This window comes from Trichosurus vulpecula, chromosome 7 (genome assembly GCF_011100635.1).
Source record: "Trichosurus vulpecula isolate mTriVul1 chromosome 7, mTriVul1.pri, whole genome shotgun sequence".
In the NCBI taxonomy this organism is placed as follows: domain Eukaryota; kingdom Metazoa; phylum Chordata; class Mammalia; order Diprotodontia; family Phalangeridae; genus Trichosurus; species Trichosurus vulpecula.
The window spans coordinates 147,990,328-148,012,816 of record NC_050579.1 but is presented as its reverse complement, the minus strand read 5'-3'; the positions used below and the strand labels follow the sequence as shown (position 1 = coordinate 148,012,816).

The window sequence follows — 22,489 nt, the reverse complement described above, 5'->3', positions numbered from 1 at the left end:
ATCTGACAAGTAGTCATCTGTTCATTCCTTGAAGACCCCTGAAGTAGCCTGTTCTACTTGGGAATAACTAATAGTTAAGAATTTTTTCCCTTTGATCCAATCTAAATATGCCTCTACAATTTGAGCTAAATACAATAAATGTTTGGTGAATGAATAAATCAAATATTTCTTCAGTGGCAGCTCTTGACTCTCTTCTGAAATGCAAGTTTTGACAAGAAAAATATGATATCAATATTATGGTTTATTTATTTGTTTGTTTGTTTTTTTAAACATAGCATAGTGGAAAGAGTGCTGGATTTGTAGCTTGGAGGACCTGGCTTTAAATCCTTGCCTCTGGGCAAATCATTTAATCTTTCTGTGCCTCAGTTTTCACACTTGTAAAATTGGGATAATTGTACCTGTAGAACCTATATCACAAAATTGCTATTAGGGTTTGAATGAAATGATGGGTGAGTGTATCACATGACCAACCATATTTAGTTAGCCTTTATTTCAAAGCCATGTATCACCCCAGGCAACTTCTGCCTGACTCTGCATTCCCACTCCATCCTCTTTGCTTTCTAGCCCTGGAATTGTAAACAAAATCAATACTGCTATTGTTACTGGGAATTCCCTTATGCTTTTACTTGTCATCCTGATAACTTCCCAAATCAGAAATAATCCCTTCCTGGCCAACCTTCTCCTCCTCCCCCCAAGTATAGGGCAAGCAAAGTGGGACTTTTTTGCTGTTTTTTCTTTTGGAGTTCTAGTTCTTCTCAGCACTAAGGCAATCAAGTGCCTTTGATTGAGTCTGTTTTTGATTGAATCAAGAGTCTTTGGTGACCTGCTTAAGTCACAAGAAAGCCTAAGTCACATGAGTTTGAGTCACATGGTTGTGACGCCCTCTGACTCTGAAGAAGTATATATATACTCTGAGGTGAGCATTTTGCTTTGGGGCTCACTCATTGGAAAAGTGTTTGTGTGATTTTGCCAGATGAGACTCTGGGTAGCCGTTAAGCAGGCCCCCCCCCCCCCACCGGCTTTGAAAACCCAGGTGTTGGTGCTTCTCTCTCTGGCAACTATGTATGTATTGCTATGGACAGACTGATTTATGCTATTTCCTCTGTTTATATAATTTCTGTTTGTGTTTTCTCTGAAGTTCAGGGTGCTGACTTTTTCCCCTGAACTGAGTGAATGATATATGTATGTTTAATTAAAGTGAGATTGTAAGCCCATTAAAGTTGCTTTCTTTAGAAAAGCAGATCAAAGAGCCTGTTCTAGCAGCCCTCCTGTGTGCTGGTGTCATTGGCCTTTCACCGCAGCAGCTGCGGGCAGCATTGTTGTTACAGTGTGTTATTTTCCTTAATTCAAATGTAAGCTTCTTGAGAGAAGCAGTTATCTTTTGCATTTATATCCCCATCACCTAGCATAGTGTCTGCTACATAAGACAGTGCTTAAAAATACTTTCCTTTTATTCATTTATGGATATAAATTACTTTGTAAACCTTGAAAAGTAATATCAATATCAGTTGTTATTAATATCATTACTATTATTCTTTAAAGAAAATACCATCTTTTTCTGTTGCATTTTCATAATGGGAATGAACATTAAATAAAGAATGTTGTTTAAAACCCCAATGTTGTTTAAAACTCAGTCTTATTAGGCATGAATCCAATCTAATGGGTGCTATGGTGCAGGGTAGCATTAAAGTACCTTTAGATTCCTGAATTCCCTTTCAGTTCTTCTGTCTTTAAAAATGAAAACATCTTTTTCTAGATTGTATTCTGCCATGTTGGTAATGGTCATATGTCCATTGACTTCCTTCCAAAGCAGAACATCATATCCAGTATTAATGTCCCCTTGTGAATCAAATTGAAATTCACTCTCTCCATCGGTAAATGTCACATTTTTAAGCGCTTCAAGTAGCTATGCAAAAAAACCAGAAAACAGAAAGCAATTTAATACATACATTATCTCAATGTGATACCAGGAATTTTTAATGAGTGCAGCATGATATGAGGAAAAGCATGCTAGATTTTGAAGATGAAGAAATTTAAGCCGAGAAAGCTGAAGAAACTTGCCTAGGGTCACATATAATTAGTGGTAGAGCTAAGAATAGAATGCAGGATCTCCTGATTGACTCCCATATTGTGCCCTTGCTATTGGACTATGCATTAGATATACTACCTATGACTTCGTCTTACCACTGGACTTTGATGGTTCTGGAGAAGAAAGTGAGGCTGATGACTTTGTGCAGCTCTGCCTCACTTAAATCCAATTCACTTGAAATTCAAGATATTACCCTCAGGATATCACTGGTACTCTTTGAGAGTGAAGAATGAACAACAGCATCACAGGGTAATGGTCATAAGAGAAACAGTTTGTTAACTTTAAAGCACTGTATAGTTGTGAATTATCATTTTAAGTATATAAATTAAAGTATTATTGGTGTGCTTTCTGTGGTTGCATTGGGGCAAAAATACCAATTCCTCCTCTATACCTCCTACATTCGTCAAAGAGCTTTTATATTATAAGAGAGAAAACAAATTCTAGTTTCCTTGTCAATAACTTGTTTTTTTTAAAAGAAAAACTCTTCTTTAATCCTATATAAAGATGTCAAAATCATGTTCTTCTGAAATGAAACATATGAGTGAATAAAAGAAATGTGAGCAGCGTGATCGAATGTGACTATTTTGAGTAAATCCCTATCTTTGGTACTATTGATTATAATATAGCTTTACTTCCAAATATTTTAATACATAGCACCTCCAAGCCCACCATTCTGATTGCATCTGTCTCAATATAGCAACAAACTACTGAGCCGCCAAGATGAGGGCTCAAGACCAGAAGCATAATTAGGCACTTTTGCCAATGACCCCTGCTAAGAGCCTGGGCAAGTTGGGGGCACTTGCTTTCTGTAAGTTTTGAGCTGTTTCCTCACTGGGTGGATTTGTGACATTATTAATACCAATCTAGAGGAACAATATATCAGATCTGAGATTCTGAGCCGTAACTGCTGAAAAGAGGACCCCTGGGTGCCAAATTTAGAGCGCACTGACAGTATTCCTTCAGCAGAGTAGAAACGATGGTGCCTGGCATCTAGTTGGGAAGAAAAAAAAAGTTAAACTAGGAAAATATCAGATGGAAAGGTTGGGGTGAGGTATTCCTCATTCCCGTTTGCTTCATCCCCTCACCCACTCCAATGGAGGGCATAGTTTGTGGTACTTGCCCCAACATGAAACGTTTCTATTTGCAGTTCTGGTGAGCCCTCAGAAGTAGCAGACAACATCTTATTCAAACAAATAAAAAAAGAGGCAAAAGGAAAAGAATAATTCATACTGTTCCTTCAATACCTGCTAAAATCTGTCCATTAATTCTCTTCTTTTTTCATTCTTTTTTTCTTTTTTGGAGTCAATCAGGGTTAAATGACTTGCCCAGGGTCACACAGCTAGTATGTATCTGAGGCCAGATTTGAATTCAAGTCCTCCTGACTCCAGGACTGGTGCTCTAACCACTGCACCACCTAGCTGCCCCTCTTTTTCATTCTTAAACACTAAATAGATACAAGGTCCACTGACTTAGCTCTTTACTAATCATAATCTTTTCCACTCTGTGTTTGAAGTGTAATTGTTACTTGTTTTTCCTGAATTTAATTAGGTTTCAAGGGGTAAAGATTTGATTATTGTGTGTTCTATAAATGATGATAACATTCACGTAATATAAATAAACTAAAGCAATTATGTGCTTGTTTTATTCCATGGGAAAAAATATCAGGGTGCACAAAACATATTACTCATCAACTATAACACAGTATTATTTATAATAAATGCTGGTCATTAATGTCCCCGTTATTATAGGTAGTTATCTTCCCTTACATTTATGCTACCATATTTTAACACTTGGACTATGTATTTCAAAGCCATAAGGCTTATACAGATAAAAGGTTTGGAATGTGCGTTTCTGGAACTATATGACTTACTGTAGTATGTTAACCCCTTGTCGCCACAAATTGCTTTTCTCCAATAAATGGTTTAGTTTATGTTGCTTTTTCTTCCCCACATTAATAACTGTTTCCTAAAAGAAACAGGCAGTTTATTTTAGGGGCTGATTGAATCACCAGATCCAAACAGTTGTGATAATGGATCAATATTAACATGGAGGGAGGTGTCCAGTAAAATGCCCTGGGCATTTTGCCCTGAACTTGGGCAATTCGACATGTTTATCAATGACTTGGATAAAGAAATGTGTTACACCCAAGTGGGTCACACATTTTACCTAGATGTGGAGATAACAACTTATTCTTTGTCTTGGCTTACTTACTCCAGTTTATTCTCACAGTGGTAGGTTTGTGTTCCCAGAAAAGGACCATTTAAATTTTCTTAGATTCAAATTTTCTTAGGCTCAGAATAACCCTATTAATGGGGAATGTACTTCCCTTACATACTACTTTATCTCTTGAGCTCCCACTGATACATTTCTACTTTCACATACTCACGATGATGACACTTTTAGATCTTAAACATAACAATTTACATATCAATAAGGCAAAAGAAATAATTATAACATCACAGGCACTTGTATATTAATCAATGGCACGAGTAATAAAATATATCACAATATGTGCATAAATCTGGGCCACACTCTCCCGTTAATACACTCAGTACCTGTGGGAGAGAGCAGGTACACACTTACAGGAACCTATCAGGGAAGCCTATAAGAGAGGTAAACCCATGTGCTCACAACGCAGAACTTCAGACTTTGGTGTCATTGGTCCATTCGGGAACATCTGCACCACTTGGAATCACTTCCCTGGTTTGTTGATCGTGTTTGTTGATCTTCACCACTCTCTCTCTTCTATATTTGGACCTGATACAGCATTTATAAGCTCTTTAAACTTATGATCACCCCTAAGAATGTGTTGAGAAAGTATTACCTCTTAATTTTTTTTTTGCTTTTTTTGGCAGGGCAATTGGGGTTAAGTGACTTGCCCAAGGTCACACAGCTAGCACATGTGTCAAGTGTCTGAGGCCGGATTTGAACTCAGGTCCTCCTGACTCCAGGGCCGGTGCTCTACTCACTGCGCCACCTAGCTGCCCTACCTCTTAATTTTGATAGCAGTTGGACCCTTAAGTCAAAGAATTACTCATCAGCCTGGCTATTTGTAGGCTAAACAAACCTGCCCAACCAGGATTCTGAATTGTCCAGTTTGAACGGAGCTCACAGCAAACAGCCTGAGATGACTGCATAAGGCAGACAAGCCTAACCAGCTCTTCGTTCACCTGGATTCTGTATCATCCACTTATATTGTCAGCATCAGCAAAGTGACTGAAAAACCTCTTTCACTTTTCTGCTTTTTGTTTTCAAACCAGATGGGGGCAGCAAATAGCAATATTTGTCTGAGAGGTTTTCCCAGTCTTAACCTTAAGTGGTAGTGAAATGCAATATCTGGAACTGAAGGTCTTGTCCAATGAGGTTGTGCTTCTCACCACCAATGAAGAATCATGAAGGTGAAGACTTCTGTCTACTGACTTCCTGATAATGGCTGCTTAATGAAAATCTTAGAGCTGCTTTTGATCTCCAGCTGGTTTTTCAATACTCACTTTCATTATTTTTCCCTCTTCAGTCTCAGTGTCTTATCTTTGATCTTTATCAATCGCTTAAATCAGAACCCCTCAAAGACTCACCTTTCGCTTAAATGGTAACAACCCACAAAATTTTCTTTTAAAGATTCAGACATTACATGATCTCTCCCTCCCTCCCTCTCTCTCTCTCCCCCCCCCTCTCTCTCCCTCTCTCTCTCTCTCTCTCTCTTTCTCTCTCTCTTTCTCTCTCTCTCTCTCTCTGTGTGTGTGTGTGTGTGTGTGTGTCTTTCCCTCTCTCTGCCTCTTTTTCTCTCTCTGCCTACTTGCCTGTTTGTCTTTTACCCTCTGATGTGATAAAAGCAGCTCAATGTAAAGGTTCTGAGAGACCATGATGTACTGAAGCTCTAAGTTTTCAACATGACCCTCCATCTCATTTTGTGTCCTTGAGACTGTGTTTCTTTATACTCACATGTATCCAATTTATAACAAATAAAGGTTCTTTCTCTTCCCCTTTAAATCTTCAAAGTGTTCACATGCAAAGAAGGCATCACCCTACAACTTTTACAAAATGATTGAGTCATTATGTTTATACTGTAATTTTTTTTTCTGTTCCAAACTGCTCAAATCCCATTGGAGAACTATTTCTTCCTACGTATGTTTTAGGAGTATTTTTTATTAAACCAAAAATTATTTTCCCACTCCTTTTAGCCACCAAAATGTTCATCTATGTCAGAGACAATAATATCTTATATCATTTACTAGTTGGTATAACTCTTTCTCTTTTCACAAAGTACTTTTTCTTTTTGCCCTCTTTAACCTTAAATGAAAAAGGAAGTATCTTAAAATGACAATTCCTTACAAGTGTCATGCTTAAAACTTTGTGGATGACTCAAAGCTGGAAGGAGTAGCTATTACATTGGATGACTGAACTGGAATTCAGAAAGACTGGAATAAGGCAAGAATAATTGGTTAAATCTATTAATTTAAGATGGCATTTAATGAAGATAAATGTAAAATTTTACATTTGGATTTTAAAAAGTAGCAGTATAAGTACTAGATTGGGAAGGCCTGGCTAGATATCAGTTTACAAAAAAAAAAAAAAACTCAAACAAAAAAAACAACAAAAAACAAATCCAGTGATTTTAATGGACTACAAATTCTTTACATTCTCAGAGATTTCATGGAAGCTCAGAGCTTCCATGGACCTAGTTGTCATCTCTATGAGCATGACTCCCAGATCTCCATATTCAGTCATCATCTGATTCCTGAGCTCTAGCTCCACATCCCCAACTGCTGGATATCTTTACCTAGATGTCCATTAGGTATCTCAAACTCAACACGTGCAAAGCAGAATTCATTTTTCTTTCTCCCACCTCTCTTTGTGAGCTGATACAGTCCAAGGAGTTTCCTTGGAAAAGATACAGGAGTGGTTTGCCATTTCCTTCTCCAATGGATTAAGGCAAACAGAAGTGTTCCTCATACATGGAACTCCTTTTTTCATTTCCATGCCTTTTACTAACTGTCCTCCAGGTCTGGAATATACTTCTCCTTACCTCTGTCTCTTAGAATCCCTAGTCTCCTTCATGACTCAGCTCAAATCCTATCTTCTGCGTGAGGTCTCACCTTATTCTATCACCTGTTAATGCCCTCCCCCTGGGGAAAAAATCACTGTGTATTGATTTGATATATAGTTTTACATATCGATATGTGTACATCTTGTCTCTTCTGACATTGTAAGCTCTTTGTTGTCAAGTATTGCTTTATTTTTCAAGTATTGTTTATTATTTTCCATTACTCAGCATGATGACTGGAACATAGGTGCCTATTAAATACTTATTGCTTACTGGATTGTCTATTTCCCTGTCCTAAAATATTTCCATCAATGAAGCCCAAGGCTACATTAGCCCTTTTGGTTTCCATTTCGTGGTATTCGTTTATATTCAGATTTAGATCACTAAAATTCCTTAGTCCTTTTTCACATAAGCTGCTATTTGACCTTATCTCCCTCATGAGTTCTTTCACTAAAGTGTAGAGTTTTCCATTTATCCTTAGCATTTAATTTTATTAGACTTGGTATATTGTTTAAGTCCTTCATGATTCTGTCATCCAGAATATTAACTATTCTTCCTTTGTGTCATCTCCACGTTTGACAAAGTTTTATTCAATTCATTGATAAATTATTGAAAAGGATAGGGTCAAGGACTAGGTCTCATAGTGTGTCCCCAGATGAGATACCCTTCTAGAATGACATTAATCCATTAATCAACCTTCTTTGGGTCTATTTGTTCCATCAGTTTCAAATTCACCTAGCTGTGCCACCATTTGGTTCAAATCTCTCCATCTCATCCATCAATATATTGTGAGCTGACATATCTGTTGTGGACTTCATTCTCAAATGCTTTGTTAAGTGTTCTTCCCAAACTTTTTTTTTCAGGTCACTTTGTTATGCTGTCAGGAGTCTTAGAGATTCATTTGAGTTAATGAGTCATTACCATCCTGATTCATTCAACAAATACTCGTTAAAGATCTACTGTGCTAGTGTTAGAGACAATAAAAGGATAAATAAGCCTTTCTCTTCCCTCAAGAAATTTAGAATTTAATAGGAGAGATATAGCTATCATATCACTTAGAATATGACAAGCACATGAATACAAAGAAAATACCATATGCCACTGGGAGAATTAAGAGATCGATTTATCGCTGATACCTTCGTGTAAAAGGATAGGTTATTTTGTGCTACTTTGCTCTTCAGTTTTGTGTGTTGCTCTTTAACACATTGATTTAACACAATTGTATTGAAGTAAGCAAATCCAGGACTAAATGTGACTGAAATTGGGAGATTGTGAATTGCAGTGACTAAATTGAATCATTAACAGTTGACATCATTCTCCTGAAAAGTTAAATTCCCCCAAATATGCTGCTTTGAAGCATTCATCTTTTTACATACTCATATACATACCTACATACAATCATGGACACACATGTACATATTAACTTACATACATACCTCGATGATACCATCAGAGAGAAAAACTAGATCTACCTGAAAACAATGTATAGTAGTAATAGCCAACATTTGTACTGTGCTTTATGTATATAATCTTATTGGATACTCATCACCACCCTGTGAAATAGATGTTAATATTATCTGCATTTTACAGATAAGGAAACTGAGGCCGAAAGGGGTTACATGACTTGCCCAGGGTTGCACAGTTAGTATCTGAGGTGACATTTGAACTCAGGTCTTTCTAACTCCAAGTCTGTCACACTATGCTACCTAGCTATATCTGTGGTTTGCTGTAGTCTGAACTCTACACACGTTACAAATACCAGGGAATAAATGAAGGAACAGGTAAAGGTAGAAGTCAAAATCTTTTGGGCCCTATTATTGTATTAGGAAGTTGCTTCTCAAGTTATTTTCCCACTATAGGCCCAATTCCTCAAGAATGTTGGCAATATAATACTTCAAATAATTATCCTCCAGGTGTAATTTTATATACATACAAGCATGTGCTGTAGCACATTAGCATGCCCAGAATTTCTCCAGGTGTACCATTCAACTCCTCCTCACACCTTCAGGTTTCCATAATTCCCAACCTTCACTCCAGTTGCAATTTGCTTACTGCTCTTCCTTGATTCACAATCACAAATCAGCAAATTTGCCTTCTCTGCTGGGAATCCTGGGGACATAAATGAAGAAGAGGAATCTCAAGGCTTCAGTAATGGGTCTAGAGGCCAGAATTCTGGGAATCCTTATTGGTTGCCAACTTAAATGTTTAGTGTACCTAGATACTTCATAGCAAAGAATGTGATGCCATCAGCAAAAAGAAAATAAAACAAGTTGAGAATTGCTAGTATACAATTAAAAAGTGGCCCTGGCTTCTAGCCTTAGTAATTCCTTGTTATTTTTAACTTTATTCTCCTAAAGGCCATATATTTGTGAGGTGAGAATAAGGAATTCAAGCAAATTCATTCGAGCAATTATTATTGTTTTAAAAATTCCTTTGACTCTTCCATGTCCTGATTTATGTAAGCTGCTGCTCCAGGATGCTCTCTCTGGGATTTAGAAAAACGAGTTTAAACGCTAAAATAAAAGTGAATAGAAAGCAAATGGATGATTAGACTCTTCATGTTGAGGTCAAAAGAGGTTAAAATATCTTATTTCATTTTTAAAGTTTTATTATTGCTTGGTACTTCTTTTTCCCTAAAAGGGGACACTTGAATGGAGTCTTGAAGAAAGCCAGATATTACTCTAGGATAGGAAGGGTAGGAGGAGCAGTATTTCAGGCACAAGAGACAGTCAGTGTCCATAAAATACAGTGTATTCAGGGGCGGAGCCAAGATGGAGGCTGGAAAGCAGGGACTTGCTTAAGCTCTCCCTCAGGTCCCTCCAAGCACCTATAAAAAATTGCTCTGAACAAATTCTAGAGTTGCAGAACCCACAGAATAGCAGAAGGAAGCAGGGCTCCAGCCCACGACAGCCTGGATGGGTGCTGGGAAGGGTCTATTGCACAGGGGCTTGGAGCAGAGCAGAACAGAGCCCAGTGTGGGCCGCACCAGGACCAACCAGACCAGGATCCAGGTGGGACAGGCTGTAGGGCCCTGAATCATTGAGCTGTGGCAGTTACCAGACTTCTCAAACCACAAATGCCAAAGACAACAGAGAAGGTTAGTGGGAAAAACTTCTAGGACAGAGTTTAAGGAGTTAGCGGTGGGCCACCATCCCCGGGGGCAGCAGAGGTGATGCAGCTCTGAGGCTGCTTCCAGAGCCCCAGCTGCAGTTGCTTTCGGCCCCAGGCCCACTCAGTGGGAGGAATTAAGCAGCAGATTAGAGCGGGAGTGCAAAGCCTGTTTTGCCCTGCCTAGATCTGGGCCGCAATCCTGGTTGGCGGTTCTTGGGGGAGGAGGAGCACTGGTGTGGCAGAGATTGCTGCGTAGAAGTAGCTCTGAAAACAACAGCGCAGCCCCTAAAGCTTGGGACAAAGTACTCTCTACTCTACAAGCAGTCATACCTTTCCAAAAAGCTCAAGGGTCAAGTAGTTGGCTGGGAACACAAACACGCAGCAAAAAGGGACTCAGATTCAGACTCAGACTTTGGAATCTTTTTTTTTTTTTTGGTGACAAAGAAGACCAAAACATTCAGCCAGAAGAAGTCAACAAAGTCAAAGAGCCTACATCAAAACCCTCTAAGAAAAATATGAATTGGTCTCAGGCCATGGAAGACCTCAAAAAGGATTTGGAAAAGCTAGTAAGAGAAGTAGAGGAAAAATTGGGAAGAGAAATGAGAGTGATGTGAGAAAACCATGAAAAACAAGTCAATGACTTGCTAAAGGAGACCCAAAAAAATACTGAAGAAAATAACACCTTAAAAAATAGGCTAACTCAAATGGCAGAAGAGCTCCAAAAGCCAATGAGGAGAAGAATGCCTTGAAAGGCAGAATTAGCCAAATGGAGAAGGAGGTCCAAAAGACCACTGAAGAAAATACTACCTTAAAAATTAGATTGGAGCAAGTGGAAGCTAGTGACTTTATGAGAAATCAAGATATTATAAAAGAGAACCAAAGGAATGCAAAAATGGAAGACAATGTGAAATATCTCATTGGAAAAACCACTGACCAGGAAAATAGATCCAGGAGAGATAATTTTAAAATTATTGGACTACCTGAAAGCCATGATCAAAAAAAGAGCCTAGATATCATCTTTCAAGAAATTATCAAGGAAAACTTCCCTGATATTCTAGAACCAGAGGGTTAAATAGAAATTGAAAGAATCCACCAATCGCCTCCTGAGAAAGATCCCAAAAAGAAAACTCCTAGGTACATTGTCGCCAAATTCCAGAGTTCCCAGATCAAGGAGAAAATACTGCAAGCAGCCAGAAAGAAACAATTTGAATATTGTGGAAACACAATCAGGATAATACAAGATCTAGCAACTTCTACATTAAGGGATCGAAGGGCTTGAAATACGATATTCCGGAGGTCAAAGGACTTAGGATTAAAACCAAGAATCACCTACCCAGCAAAACTGAGTATCATGCTCGAAGGCAAAATATGGATTTTCAACAAAATAGAAGACTTTCAAGCTTTCTCAGTAAAAAGACCAGAGCTGAATAGAAAATTTGACTTTCAAACACAAGAATCAAGAGAAGCATGAAAAGACAAACAAGAAAGAGAAATCATAAGGGACTTACTAAAGTTGAACTGTTTTGTTTACATTTCTACATGGAAAGATGATGTGTATAATTCATGAGGCCTTTCTCAATATTAGGGTAGCTGAAGGGAATATATATATATATATACACACACACACACACACACACACACACACACACACATAGACCACATAGACAGAGGGCACAGGGTGAATTGAATATGAAGGAATGATATCTAAAAAAAATCAAATTAAGGTATGAGAGAGGAATATATTGAGAGAGGGAGAAAGGCAGAGACAGAATGGGGTAAATTGTCTCATATAAAAGTAGTAAGAAAAAGCAGTTCATTGGAAAGGAAGAGGCCGCAGGTGAGGAGGAATGAGTGAAACTTGCTCTCATTGGATTTGACTTGAGGAAGGAATAACATACACACTTAATTGGGGTAAAAAGGGGGGGGACCATAGAAGGTAGGGCAGATGGGGGAGGAGGTAATCAAAAGCAAACACTTTGGAAAAGGGGCAGGGTCAAGGGAAAAAATTGAATAAAGGGGGACAGGATAGGAGGGAGCAAAATATAGTTAGTCTTTCACAACATGAGTATTGCGGAAGGGTTTTGCATAATGATACAGTGTATCTCCAGAGGAAGGAGATGAAATATAGCTGGTGTAAGGAACAGCAAATAGGCCAGAATTGTTGCATGGTGGGGAGTAATGTGCAAGGACAGAAAGATAGGAAGAGGGATCATCTGTGAAGAGTCTTAAACGTCAAACTGAGGAGTTTATATTAGATGCCAGGGGTAATAGGTAGTCATTGGCATTTATAGAGTGTTTGGGGTGAGGGGAGGGAAGCAGAAAGGGGAGTAAGATGATTAGACCTGAGTTTTTGTTATGAGAATAAAATGCAATAGTTCATAACAAACGCTTTGCAAACCTTAAAGCACCATATAAATGGGAGCTATTTTTATTCCAAATATTGGAATGTGTAGCTCTGGGCACATAGTGTTTAATAGATACTTGTTGACTTGACTTACCAAGCTGGAAAAGTTTCAAGTGTGGGCTGATGGTGGACTAAGTGTGCAGGGGCTTATTACCAGAAAGTTGGACAACAGACAATGAATTATTTTGGCCACAGCAACTCATAAAAACTGTCTACCACAGCATAGAAGGCATGTGATCTGTGCTGGTGGAAAAAAAAAGAGTATCTTCATTGGTGTATTTTGAATCTTTTGAAGTATTCAAGTAAGTTCTATCCCAAGACATACAAATGAATCCAAACATATTGTTGGAAATAATAGGAAAATAGGTATCATTTTTTCAAAGACACAAGTTGCCTTCCCATTCACATGCACATATTTGAGAAAAGTCAGTGAGAGTTTCGGGATCCTAATTAAATTTTAATTTGAATTCCTCCCTGCTTGAAAGGTTTTCAGAAGGGAAAGTAAAGAAAAATGGATTGCTTACATAGCCTGTGGCTTATTTACTGTTTTGAGAGATATAGGAGATAGAGCATTGAATTTGAGGAGACCTGTGTTCCAATCCTTCCTTGACACTTACTAACAGCTGTGTGACCCTAGGAAAATCATTCAATCTCTCTGAATCTCATGCAATTACATCCATGATTTGCTGTAGGAGTTACTAATAGGCCCTCACAATCTTGTCTCAGAAATTGGGTAAAAATGGAGATAAATAGTTTGTTGTTGAATTTCAGCCAGCAGACAAGGTATAAAGCTCAAATGGAGAGTCCAGAGTTAACTTTTTGCAATAAGTAGACAGATCGACACTGTGACTGAGATCATGGGTCATCCATTGGTCCTAGAAGCAGCATATTCTTTTTAGTGGGAAGAGTACCAGAAGGTCTTGGAATCAAATGGCCTGGATTTAGTTTTGGATAGGTAACTTTCTGGCTATATCACTTAGTTTCTCATTCGATACCATGACCACCCTATTTGAAGAAAAACTGCCTTAAACACAGCAACCATCTTGGAAATGACTCAATTATATTTCTCTTTCAAAAACAAACAATGATATGCCAAGAAGACCTAGGATTAAGTTCTGTCACTGACACACATTGTCTGCAGCTCTTAAGTTTGCTGAAAAGATGCCTACTTCTTCACCTAGTATTTCCCAATATCTATGGAACTGTAGGTCCAGTCCCTATCCCCATTCATGTATCTTTCCTAATGCTTAGAGAAAAAGCAGAAATATGAGATGATTTTAGGTTATTCAACTCTGCAAATATACCTCTTTCTCCAAAGGGGAAAGGGAGAAAAGTACCAGACAAACCCAGGCTATAATGAAATAAGGAAGAAAAACAGCAGCAAGAATACTTGTGAAGTAATTGAATTGGACATATGGTTACAGTACCTCACAGGGTTGAAATGCAGCTGGATTCTGGCAATTTCGATCTCTGCATTGATCCCGAATAGCATAGGCAAGAGCAGATACAGCAAGCTGAACACTGTGGACATGACCTGGCTCAGCGTTGTCCAACAGGAAGCCATTTCTCATGGAGAAATTACTTTCCACCACCCTGTAGTCCCAGTTCTCCTGAGAATAGTTGGCAATACAATAATTCAAATCACTGTCGCTAACATGTGAACAGGATGACAAGAGCATGATATATTCACTTAGGAGCTTATTGTTTTCATTAGGCAAGAGGTGTAGATTTTGGAGGAAGTCATGGAAAGAGGACATATTTCCACTTTTAAATGCAAACCCCACCACCTTGCCAACACGTTTGACATTTGGAATAGCGCTGATCTTGACAGCTGCTGACCAGGCATCACTGGCAATCCAGACCTTATTTATATTCTTCTCAATGACCTTATTAAAGAGGTTGAACACATGGAACTGCCTCAGAAATACCACAATGACATTGACATGCCTTTCCTCCATGATTTTTTCAAGTGTCTGATTGATCCTGACCTCAATGGTACTATCAGAGAGGAAAGCTGGGAGGATCTCTCTGAATGCAATGCACAGGTTGTTTGCTGAGGCCTGCATTCCAAATGTGCCAAGTGCCAAGCGTCCATAGTCATCGTCAGTGGTGATGATGCCAATCCAGTTCCACCCAGATTTCTGGATCAAGTGTGCCATGGCCTTGGTTTGGTAGAAGTCACTGGGTACAGTTCGAAAGGAAGAAGGAAAGCGTATCTTATCACTTAGGATTTCTGCTGTGGAGGCATAGCTCACCTAAAAGTGGACCAAACAATTCAGTTATAGTGATGGATGGTGAGTCCCAAGTGGCTATTAAATGGTCTGAAGTCATGTTAATTCTTCCTCACCTTAATTTTCTACTCTACTCCATCAAGGTCCTTTTTTCCTCCCTGACTAAATCCAACCCTCACTGGCCTCTGAATTCTTACTACAGCCGTAGTCTACAAACCACACCATTCAGCACCTGATTACCTAATGTAATTTCTTTTTTTTAAAAATCTATTTTCTCTGTGTGACAAAATTATATGTGCTCAAACATTGTGTCCAGTTAGGTTGTAAGTTCCTTGAGAGAAGTGGCTTTGTCATTTACTTGTTCAAAATATCCCCAATAGTACCTTTCAGTGTTTTGCAGTAAATATTTGCCTGTTTTCTGATTCTTTCCACCTGTATTGTCAAATACCTTTGCTTATATACATATAATATATACAAAATACTATTCTTGTTTTAAATTCTGATTATTTCATTTTATGAAGATATTTTTTGCTTTAGTTATGCCAATGTGTGTATTTGTGTTTGTGTGTGTGTGTGTGTGTGTGAGAGAAAGAGAGAGAGAGAGAGAGAGAGAGAGAGAGAGAGAGAGACAGAGACAGAGACAGAGACAGAGAGACAGAGAGAGAGTGTGTATGTGTGTATTTAGGGAATTTTATTTGATGAAATTTAGCAAAAGTCAATGTAACATTTTCATATAGCCTTCCACATACATGGTTAAGCAGAAAATAGTTACATTTTAATGTAACTTTTTCTTTATATTAGTCTTTTAATATAAACTCCATTTTAGCTTAGCATTTCAATTACTATCAGCCTATAACCATGGGATCATAGATCGAAAGCCAGAAAGGATCTTATAGTCCCCTCATTTTACAAATAAGGAAACTGAGCCCAGAGAGGGTAAGTGATTTGCCTCAGACCTTATAGGTAGTGTGTGACTGAGTTGGGATTAGAACCCAGGACCTTCACTCCCAATCCCCTTTTGCTTCCACTGCCCTACGCTGCCTCCCATCATCACCAATACATCAATTGCCAGATCATATTATTACTCTCTCTTCCATTCAGTTCTAGACTCAACTCACTGTCTGTCTACAATATCTGTCCAAGTGATATGTAATCGATGGACCAACCAGCTTAACAGAGTGTTCATCTAACTGGACCTCATAGTTTGGATAATAGTTCTTCCTTATTTACTTTTTTTCCTGTGAAGATTGTTAGGCTGAACTCTTGAATGTTTGTGTCTTTCATTTAGTAGGTTCTGTAATATTTTGGCACTTTAAGCAATTAACAAAAAGCAAAGAGCATATAGGTGAATTTATGATCTGTAGGCAGTACATCATACATTTGGACTTCGTGTTAGACATCCTTCATGACAATGACGAGTATCTTTGATGAGCACATCTCTCTCTACTTTGTATCTAACTTGATATTGTTAACCAGAGAACCACTGAACAAAAAAAAATCCTTGTTATATCTGTCAAAGAATTTTGTATGATCTTAAAACAAGAGTGGGAGAAATCTTGTTGGAGGTAAAGCTTTGCAGCTATGGCAAATATTTGATCTTTATCAAAGGAAGAGATATGGAAAACAAGGGCAAAGCAAGGTTAGCTTATTTGCTGAAAACTTTACTGAGGGGGACGGTGGAAAACTATGAGCAGTATCCCCTTATGACCTCAGAGGCAAAAACAATGAAGGAGAAAACAAGTTTACAGAAAACTTGGCATGACACGTAATCATGGCAGCTAACTATTTATGACCAGTTACAGCCAAGACTATTTAAAGATGAACTTGCAAGAACAGATGAATAATGGAACAGATCTGTCAGCATCTTCCATGTATTTTAAACTCATCATTTCTAGGTCCTTTAAAGATGTAAGTTTCAAAGTTCTATGATCTTCATGCTTTATGCTACTTGGTCCTTTTGGGAATAAGAGAAATCCTTCCATAGAGTAGAAGAGAATTTTAGCATTAGAAGAGACCACCTTATCTATCCTTATCATTTTGAAAATGAGGAATTTGAGACCTGTGAGCCATGAAATAACTTAAGTAAGGCCACATAGTTAGTTAAGTGGCCAAGCCAGACTTGGAAACAAGGTCTTCCAAATTTATACCACATTGTTCAAAGGTAACAATCTCTAAACTAATGAGGACTCAGCATATCCATTAACTAAAAAATTATATACTGGCTAGCTCATTTTCCCAGGTTCTTCACAAGTCCTCTTGCCCAGGGAAGATCTATATTTTGCATGTTCAAAAGTAAACTACAAATGAATGAAAAAGCACTCATTAGGTGCTTATTGTGTGCAAAGCATTATGCTAACCACTGTAGATATAAATAGAAAAGCAAGATGGAGGTCAAGAGAAGACATACCTGTGGAATGAGCTGTAAATTCAACATCCTGGAAACAGCCATGGTTATTTCTGAGTAACTGGCACCTATGACAGCTTTCACTCTTGGTGTATAGTCGGAACAGTTACATTGAAACACCACAACGTCTTGGGTACAGTTGAATTTAGCGAGGAACCTCAGGGTGGCCGCTATTGCTATTGTGACTTCAGTGCAGGTGTCATAGATCTCATAGCCCAGTTTAACTCCAGGTAACAGTGAGGAATTGTTGATGGCCTCAATGCTGTGTATCATGGCGAGAGTTTGAAGAAACACTGAGATTTCAAAGCTGCCAGGAAATAAGTATTTTTTTAAAAATAGCACATCATACATTGATAAGCTCTAGTTATGCCCCATTCCTCTGAGATCTTTGGGGAATGAAATGCTCTATGTAAGTAAATTGCCCAGATAACTGAAGCCTATTTCTTCAAACTTTGTCCATTTGAGCCTTTTTTTGGTGGAAATATTTCTCTGGTGCACACTCTGACTTTTGAAGCAGAGAATTATAAACATAACTTTGGCTTGACAGCTTTGGGTCATCGTTACGACTGTTTGCTTTTTAACATTTCTGTCTCCTCTTCATAGACAGACTCCTGTGTTTCAGGGGAATCCAACATTGCTATCAGATTCAAAACTACTAGCTGTCCTTCCTCATAGCTCTCACTTGTGCCCTCAATCCCTACTCCCCTTCTAGTTTGCTGCTTCTAACCTCCCTTCAGCTGGCAAAATAGTTAACCAAGCTCATTTGGAATTAGGTATTAAATAATAATCAATAAGATCGAGAAAGTGAGAGCCGATGTCCTCCCGTATTGAATAAAGTGTCTAATTTCAGACTCAGAAGCCAATTTCTGTTTATTATCTCTGACTAGGATGAGGCTGACATTGTCAACATTGTTGAGGTTGCTGGCCATCTGTAAGAGTGAGTGGGATCTTACTATACTGTGTTGTTATTCTGCAGCTTGCTTTTTTCATTCACTAGCATTGCTTATGTTAAGAAAATGTAGTCAATCATCATTTTTTGGTACATCCAGACTTGAGGCATGATGATAAACCACTATTAAATGTTGATTTCAAAACTGTTACAATGGGGAGGAAAAGGTGTTTGGTCTAACAATTAAGTCTCATAACAGCTTTCAGTATTTTTCTCAAGACGCAGTCCTTCATTCTTGAAGTTTCTAAGAGAATTCAAAAATTATATATAGAGTTCGTAATTCAGAAAATTTTGTAATATACACATATTTACACATATAAATATTATACAAAATATAAAAATTGATATGCACACTGATATTACAGGAAACATTTTATTGTTATCTTGATTTAAAATTTCAAGTATTTTCCCTTTTGGAGTCATTTTGGCAAAATGCCAATCCTTTCTCCCTCATTGACTTAGTTAAATATATGTCTCCAAACTTTGGCTATTCCTTGGGTACCAAGAAGGCACTTTGGAGAGCTGAGTTAATGCTTTGTGATCTATAGCAGTATAGGAGAGAGTTAAGGCAGTCTACAGAGTATCTAATTTCTACTAGGAGACACACCTATGTTTTAAGAGAATCTTAATGGAATTAAGTGGGCCATCAGATCAAAAACTAGAGGGATTTAGAAGGAATAATACTGCCTGTTACTTTTAAAAATCCTCAAGGTTTACTTCTTATTTAGTAATTTTTTTGATGAAAAAGATGGGAGAGAGAATCATAGACTCATAGAATCTTAGGGCTTATCTAATTCAACTTTCACTTAGGAAAGTACAATATTTCCAGCAGTTAAAAATGTCATGATGTGGCAGATGTGTCACATAGCTAGAGCTTGAATATCTCTAAGTGACAGGACAATTACTATAATTTTCTATTCAATTTTAAAATAACTCTAATAGTTGAAGAAGTTCTTTCATATATTGAGTAAAAATTGAGCTGCTTCCCTGAAACTTTTGCTTATCTGTCCTTGATCGGCCCTCCCTTCACCCAAAGAACCGCACAAAAGCCATTTTAGTATTTGAAGACAGTTATTCATGTTGGAAGGTAATCCTTGGCTTAAGTGATTCTTCGGGTCCCTTTCTATTGTAAGATTACATACTCCCCCTAAATCTTCTCTTTTCATAGCTAAACATCACAAGCTTGTCAATGTTCTTTAAATATGGAAGTCAGAGCTGAATACAATAGACTTGATGTGGTCACACTAGTTTGGACTACAGTAGAACTATTGCCTTTAGACACTGTGCTATTATTAGATTTTTTTAGTTATCTACATTATAATCCTAAAACATATTGTCAAATTTTCAAGCATCTAAAACTAATAGTCCTTTTCTGACATAATTTATTATGCCAGATTTTCCATCTCATATATGTATTTAGTTGATTTTTTTGGACCTAAGTGTAAGACTTATCTTTGTTCCCATGACTTATCATATTATTAGAATTAACCCCTTATTCCAGATCCTGCCAGTTCTATTACCCAGTTATTTGGTGACCATGCTTTTTATTTTTGTATCCAGTCCACTGATAAAAAAAAAATATGTTGAACAGTGTAGGACCAAGGACAGAGCTCTGTGTCTAGAGATCTCCAGGTCAGTGCATTCACTTAACTAGCTTTTATTTAGTACTTAACTTATATGCAAAGTGCTGTGCCAGACTCCGGGGACACAAAAACAAAACAACCTCTATCCTCAAGGGGCATATATTCTATTCATTGGTGGTGGGGTGGGATTGGAATACCAATATATAGATCTAGATATAGACAGATCAGGGCTGGGTAACCTGCGGCCTCAAGGCCACATGCGGCCCTCTAGGTCCTCAAGTGCAGCCCTTTGACCAAGTCCAGAAGTTTTGTCAAAGGGTTGCACTTAAGGACCTAGAGGGCCACATGTGGCCTCGAGACCGAAGGTTCCCTACCCCTGAGATAGATTCAACAAAATGCATGCAAAGTGAATGTGATATAATTTGGAGGCTGACTAAAGGGTACAGGAAAAGAAGACTATGGCACCTGAGATAACCCTTGAAGGAAGCTGAGATTGTAAGGGGCAGGGGTGAGAAACAGAAGCATTCCAGGCTAGGAGACAGTCTGTTTAAAGATATAACAGTGGAGATGGAGTATCATGCATGCAAAACAGCAAGTGATCCAATTTAGTAGTAATCAAGGGTGCATAATGAGAAGTCACATGAACTCAATTTGGAAAGTTAGGTTGAGGTCAGATTATGAAGCATTTTTAATGTTTGCCAGAGTATCCTCAGGTCATTATGACTTCATGAGCACGAGTGTGATTATGATCACACTTGCACTTTTGGGAGGGTTATTTTGACAGTTACATGGAGGGTGAATTGGAGGGTGGAGAAGCTGAAAGCTGGCAGTTCAATTATGAAGACATTGTCCAGAAGAGAGGTGATTAGGGGCTGAACTAGGGTGGTGGCTGAGTCTGTGGAGAGAAGGGAAAGATGAGAGAGAGAGAGAGGGAGAGAGAGAGGGGGAGAGAGAGAGAGAGAGAGAGAGAGAGAGAGAGAGAGAGAGAGAGAGAGAGAGAGAGAGAGAGAGAGAGATTGTGAAAGGAGAGTAAGTAGAACAGAACTTGGCAACCAATTGGATGTGGGGCTGTGGCAGAGAAAGGGAAGAATCAAGGATGACTTGAAACTTCTTTTCAATTGCTTTCATTGGCTTCTTGTCCTTTTGCCATCCTTATCCCTTTTCCCTTTTCTCTCCGTACATACATTCACCCTAAATAATCTCATTCTTCAGTCTCATAGCTTTAACTACCACAACTATGTAGAAGGTTCCAGCCCCCAACATTTCTTCTGGGATCAGGCCCACAACACAATCATCTCCTATGGGACTTCTCTAGCTGTATCTCAACTTCATCATGCCCTAAACTGGGCTTCCTTCTTAATATATAGCTTGTCCTCCTGATTTTACTCCTTTAGTTAGTGACATCACCATTCACTCAGGCTCTCATGTTTGAAACCTTGGTATTATGTTTAACTTTTTAATATCTCTCACCTCTCATGTTCAAGTAGTCACCAACTCCTGTCAATTCTAATCCTGTAGCACCTCTTGCACTAATTCTTTTCTTTCTATTCTCACTGCTTTCCTCCTAGTAAAATCCTACTTACTATCTGCCTGTATTGGTACAGTAACTTCCTTTCAGGTCTTCACATTCTCATTCCTTACTGTCTCTATTCATAAATGTTATTGCCAGACTAATCGTCATTATTCGTAGGCTTAGGCATGTCCAAAGACCTGTAATGGCTCGCTATTACCTACTGAATAAAGTTGAAAACCCTCTTTCGAGAAATGATAAAAAACATGTGCTAACACAATAACAGGTTAGGAATCATTGATACATCCAAATTTGCTTTTTGTGCTTGTAGTGAGGGATGGACTATTATATCTTCTCATTCATCTTCTTAGACTTTCAAAACATTTGCTCAATAAAATCCAAAAAAATAAATCAATTGAAGTTACAAATTGTTCCTAACTTTGGAGGATACATTGAACTTCTGTAGCAGTGAATGTTTCTCACTGATTCATTGGATATATCCAACTAACCAAGCATATGTAACATTAAAATCAAGTTCTTCATGGATTTCAATTTTATGAGAGCTGTTTAGATGGTAATAGGAGTAAAAGGGAACAATTAACTTGACTGGCTCCCATGGCATAATCTTGACATCTAATATGTGTTCTTTTTGGCATTACTCACCCCTCACAAGTCTGAATTTCTGGTCTTCTGGAATATTCTTCTGAACGGGTCATTTTGTTATGAACTGCAAACAAACCTCCGATCACAATATGTCCTGGAGAGCTGGCAGCCACAAAGGCATCAGGAATCTGGCAGGGCTGGGAGAGATTTAAAATGGTCACAAAGCAGGGAAACAGTATTCTCAATAATACCATGTTTCCATTCCATTTGCTCACTTTATGTGAATGCCTGGGAGTCAATTAAACTCACTGGAGGGCCAACAACCTGGGTCTTATTTCATCTGTAAACACCAGTGAAGGTATAGGGAACAATCAAAAGGTGGACATACTAAATAACCATGTGCCTGCTGATAGTAGAAACTGAACTTGTTTTTTTCACACAGACTGTCTCAAACACCAAAATGAGAAGAAAAACATGGAATAATTTACAGATGGTCTTTGGGTATATCTTGCTTTGACAAAAGTATTTTTACTACATTAAGGAAAAAGGCAAAGAAAAAAA

At 38.2% G+C, this 22,489-nt stretch overlaps 1 protein-coding gene across 1 annotated transcript in view; it reads right to left on the bottom strand.

Annotated features, from left to right (window-relative positions):
* The window catches only part of GPRC6A (G protein-coupled receptor class C group 6 member A), a 30,525-nt gene extending 8,343 nt beyond the window's left edge, over positions 1-22,182 (bottom strand). Inside the window, exons 1-4 of the mRNA XM_036765725.1 lie at positions 21,989-22,182; positions 17,287-17,590; positions 14,076-14,903; positions 1,694-1,906 (exon numbers count right to left, since the gene is read on the bottom strand). Of these exons, the coding sequence (XP_036621620.1) occupies positions 1,694-1,906; positions 14,076-14,903; positions 17,287-17,590; positions 21,989-22,182 (1,539 nt within the window). The remainder of the gene's footprint in view (positions 1-1,693; positions 1,907-14,075; positions 14,904-17,286; positions 17,591-21,988) is intronic.
* Positions 22,183-22,489: the final 307 nt, after the last annotated feature.